The 5140-nt window shown below is 44.0% G+C and overlaps 1 protein-coding gene across 1 annotated transcript in view; it reads right to left on the bottom strand.

The window, feature by feature from the left end:
- LOC106532721 (disks large homolog 1) overlaps positions 1 to 5140 on the bottom strand; it is a gene marked incomplete at its 5' end in the record, with an annotated part of 27723 nt that overhangs the window by 4007 nt on the left and 18576 nt on the right. Inside the window, 8 exon segments of the mRNA XM_014028839.1 lie at positions 341 to 432; positions 557 to 666; positions 743 to 915; positions 996 to 1097; positions 1492 to 1539; positions 1833 to 1870; positions 3650 to 3826; positions 3945 to 4041. Of these exon segments, the coding sequence (XP_013884293.1) occupies positions 341 to 432; positions 557 to 666; positions 743 to 915; positions 996 to 1097; positions 1492 to 1539; positions 1833 to 1870; positions 3650 to 3826; positions 3945 to 4041 (837 nt within the window).

Raw genomic sequence — 5140 nt, 5'->3', positions numbered from 1 at the left:
TACGGATATTTTGCAAAATTTACAGATTTTTGGGGTTCATTATGCAGGTAAACCTCCAAAGGGGTTGACATGTATGATGGCTCAAACCGTTTGATGTATTTTAGCTTTTCTATGTGAAAGTTACAGCTTTCTGAAATTGTAACTGACAAAATGACGGAGAGCTTTTATGTCCCCCCCCACACACACACATATGGGGACAATAACGTTTACCTGTCTGTCTGTTAATAAAGACAGGTAAGTTTACCTGTCTGTTAATAAAGACAGGTGAGTTTACCTGTCTGTCTGTTAATAAAAACAGGTGAGTTTACCTGTCTGTCTGTTTATAGACAGGTGAGTTTACCTGTAAAACACTCCAGGAAGTCCTGCTCCAGTTTTATGGCTCGGTCCAGAGCTTTCCTGGCCTGATCCTCAGACAGACGTTTGTTCAGATCCCTGCAGACAGACCTACAGGTTTACTTGTGTCTCTGGAGTTACTGTTTACATGAAATCCTGTCAGCAGATTGGTTAAAGTGTGTATAAATGAAAGTCAGGTATGTGAGGAACAGATCAGACTCACAGGATGTTCTCCAGGGATCGTGGTCGGATGAAGATGGCAATTGGTTGAAGCTGGGCGGCCTGCAGCCTCCTCACTGCGTTGGCTGAAACATCCAGGATGCAGTGTTTACCCTGAGAAGATACAACCATCAGTACTGGTTCTGACCTGGACCTTCAGGTTGTAGAACCCTGTACCTGTCTGTCTCACCTGCTCAGCCACCTGTTTGACGCTCTGCACTGACGTCCCGTACAGGTGGTTGTTGTACTGTCCAGCCTCGATGAAGCGATGTGATTGGATATCTCGCTCCATCTGTTCCCGTGACGAAACAAAGTGGTAGTCCCGCCCATCGACCTCATAGTCCCTGCGGGGTCGAGTCGTATCTTTGGGCGGAGTCAGAGAGGGGTTTATCAGTCACTTCCTGTTTGTTTACCTGACGTTTTCRACATGAGGTCAGACWTACGAGGAACACAGGAGCCGAATTTATCTGGATACTCAGACAGAAGGTCATCGTTGACTCGGTCTTTGGTTGGTCCCAGGATGATGACGGGACGAGCATAGTCCACTGAGGACATCAGACAGACAGTCAGTCAGTGAGACAGATAGAGACAGACAGAAGTTTCACCTGTTCAATAATGTTCACATTAATCTGCATTAAAATAAAAAGTTCTGTAATAATTTGTTAGGAAGCACAGGCTGGTTAGATCTGGTTTCTTTCAGGACCAGAAAGAAAACTTATGTTATTTATTTCAAACAAACTGAACCAAATGGACCAGTTCTCCTGGTCTAAGCCTGGTTTGAACCTGTTCTGAACCTGGTCTGTGTCTGGTCTTTCTGTTCACTCCGTCATTAAACAAAAACATTTGTATTGTGTGTTATTATCTTATAAACCATGAACAGACAGTAAAATTACAAATAAAATCAGTTTTTAGAGTAGAAACAGATAAAGAGTCTCTGACCTTCGATCTGAGAGACGAGCTCGTAGCTGTGAATGAAACCTTCTCGACCTGGAAGAYGAACCAGAGTTAGAACCTGACTCAGTTCCAGGTAAACACAGACAGGCTGGTGTTTAACAAGTTTTCTGTTTGATAAGTCATGGAGTTTAAATAATGACTCTCCTCCAGTCCTGAGTCTGCAGGTCTAAGTGTTGAGGGTCCATGTGGAATTGAGGTTTGGTTCAGTCTCTGAGTTCAGATTTATGAATCATTAGATCAGTTGTGACTGAATCAGTAGATTCAGGATGATCGACCTGAGTTTAGTTCCAACATGTTGATTTGTTGTTTCAAACAGAGGATGATACCTTTACTCTTCATCCTGGACCACTCCTTCCTCTCCACTCTGAAACACACAAACACAGACAGAGTTCATGGGTCAGTAAATCAATYTTACTGAGGAAACAGAAACAGATGTTCAAGATGGTGGCACASATGAACACAATGGCCCCTCTCTGTCTGTATTGTATGGGGTAATGCTCATTTAAATAGTGTTTGTCTGAAGGTTTTACATTTTCATCTCATCTGAAACACAAGTGCAGCTGACAGACTGATAGACATCTGCAAAAAAATCAGCARGGTTTTTGACGATGCAACAGAGATGCTAAGAGAGCTTGGACTACTCCATTGGTCTGCAGTAACACTGGACTCGCCTGCCACTCTTCCCCATGGAAAGAAGGTGTCTGAAGCGGAGTGTGAGGAAGCAGAAGAGGGGAAAGTGTGTAGGTATCTGTTCCAGACTAGTGGCTAACCCAACTCAACCAGCTATGCCAGTCATTCTCCTGGCCTGACTCTGCTGTAGCTACAGCTAACATGCTATCGAGTGGACAGGGCCCTCGTAAACTGTAGAAAGACATGTGGTGGAGAAGTCTATGTTTACAGCTGTGATGAGCGGTGCGGAGACCCTGTGGTGGTGTGGAAACACTGCTCATAAAGTGTTGTCCATTCTACCTGCCCTGGGAGCTCAGTGTGATCTTGTTACTTGTGGTTTATTTGCCTCACACTAACAACAACAGAGAGGAGTGGCGCACTGAATGAACTGTACCAGGCTATCAGTGAACAACAGACAGCACAGATGGTTTCATCATCCTCATCAGGGATTTCAGTCATGTTGATCTCAAAACTGTCCTTCCAAAACCACACCAGCATGTTGATTTTCCAACAAGGGGGATAACATTTTAGAACTAGTGTACATCACACAGAAAGGTGCCTATAAAGCCACTCCCCTACCCCACCTCAGATTCTCTGACCACATCACCGTTATGCTAATACCAGCAAACAGACAGAGTGAAGGTCACAAAACCTGTTAGGAAACAGTTGAGTGAATTCAGAGGGAGCATCCTCTGCCCTTCAGGATTGCTTCAAAACAACAGACTGGAGAAAGTTTAAAGAAGCAGCCATCTATAAGTGTTGGCAACATCTCAAGCAGCATCATACTGAGCACAGGGGCTTCTCAAGGCTGTGTGCTCAGTCCACTGCTCTTCACCCTGCTGACACATGACTGCACAACAATTCACTGCACAAATCACATTGTCAAATATGCAGACAACACAACTCTGGTGGGTTTCATTACCAAGGGAGATGAGAACCTACAGTAAAGAGGTCAATCTTTTGACCCTGTGGTGCAGAAACAACAATCTCTTGCTTAACATCAGGAAGACCAAGGAGATCATTGATGACRTCCATAAAGGTCACACCCAACACCTGCCACTAACCATCGATGGTGCTGAGGTGGAGAGAGTGGGRAGCACCAAATTCCTGGGGGTGCACATCAGTGAAGACTTCTCCTGGACCACCAACACTGCATCACTAGTGAAGAAAGCTCAGCAGCATCTCTACTTCCTGRCCAGACTCGTGTTCCACCACCCATCATGAGCACCTTTTACAGAGGTGCCAGTGAGAGCATCCTTTCCAGCTGCATCAATGTGTGGGGTGGGGGCTGCACTAACTACAACAGGAGGGCTCTGCTGGGCATAGTGAACACAGCCAGAAGAATCATTGGTGTCCCACTCCCCTCACTGAAAGACATACAGTATATACCATATGCTCACATCCATCTCCATGTCTACCTGTCTTGGTGTCTCACATTCAGGTTAGAGACAAACAAGGAAAACATTTAACTAACCTGTGTTTGGACGGGATGTAGCCCAGCTCCTCCAGCTCCCCCTGCTGGTTCAGACGTCTGGCCTGCCACCATTCATCATCAGCGCTGTCAATCACATGAAGGACCTCCCCAAAGTTAAAGTCCAGAGCCTGAGACAGGACCCCACAGTCCCACTGCTTATCGTAGTCAAAGAGGGCTCTGAAAACCACCACAGGACACTGAAGTGAGTCTGGTTCAGTCTGGACTCCACGTGCAGGAGGATCCACAGGTGTAATCTGGTGACGTGGGAAACCTCAGGTGTGGTGGCTCAGGTTACCTGACGTAGAAAGTTCGGTTGGCTCTCAGACTTCCTGATGAGTTGTTCATCATCTGCTCCCTCAGGTCGTGGATCTTTGCTTCAAATCGACTGTACTCTGAGCAGGAAGGAAGAAGGAGACAGGAAGCAGGAAGGAAACAGGAAGCAGGAAGGAGACAGGAAACAGGACACAGGAAACATGAATGTTACCAGCTGAGTGTTCCAGCTCTAACATGACTCCAACATGTAGGAACATGGACCATGCGGATCTACATGTATGTTCTGACATCATCAAACATGCATTCATTCACCAACCATCACAGGCTGTATACATGTTCCACTCTCACATTAAAACTGTTCTTTGTCCACAACATAGCACTAATTTCAACCAGTCAGTCCTCTGACCTCATCTCCATGGTAACAGGGACCCTAAAACCCCCTTTTTATCTGACAGTGATCTTCTCTGTTCCTAACTTTGTGTGAAACTCTGACTAACACAGAACTGATGAAAACAATTKTTCTTCMTTCATTCTTTGCTGTTGTGACCACATTGTGTTATTTTATGATGTTTGTTTAATCAGTGATGTCTCACTTAACTTCTTCTTTATTCCAGCAMTTGAAGTTTAATTTTGATTTAACCTTTACATGTGGTTTTAGTTGTTAAAATCATTTTACATTTCCAGCATGGTTTTTACAAACGTTAGTCATGATTCTGACAGATATTACTAACTTTTGAGTGGATGAGAGAATTAGAAAGTTAGATTTAAAGTTTACACTTTCATTTCATTTAACTTAAAATACGCCTTGGTAATTTTTCTTCATAAAGATCAGAAGATAAATGCGTCTCTCTCATTGGTCAGTTCATCTAAACATGGTCCGTATGGAAGGACCAAATCATCAGACTGTCTTCATCTGTCCACAGAAACTTTAACTTGTTGCTCTGCTCCTCTGTCAGTCTTTGTCTTTCAGTCTCTGTCTTTCAGTCTGATAATAAAAATTAAACTAATAAAATTAAAAAGAAACAAAAAACAATTTTTATCAGATTCTTAATGAACCAGAGTCTGTGTTCAGGTCTGGATCCAGATGTTTCTCAGCTGGAGCCTGAGGGTCTGACTATATTATAGACATGTTTATCTGTAGAGACACTGTGTTCATGTGTGTTCATGTGTGTGTGTGTGTGTGTGTGTGTGTGTGTGTGTGTGTGTGTGTGTGTGTGT

Source organism: Austrofundulus limnaeus, unplaced genomic scaffold (assembly GCF_001266775.1).
Source record: "Austrofundulus limnaeus strain Quisiro unplaced genomic scaffold, Austrofundulus_limnaeus-1.0 Scaffold819, whole genome shotgun sequence".
Classification (NCBI taxonomy): Eukaryota; Metazoa; Chordata; class Actinopteri; order Cyprinodontiformes; family Rivulidae; genus Austrofundulus; species Austrofundulus limnaeus.
This window is presented reverse-complemented; position numbering and strand designations above follow the sequence as displayed.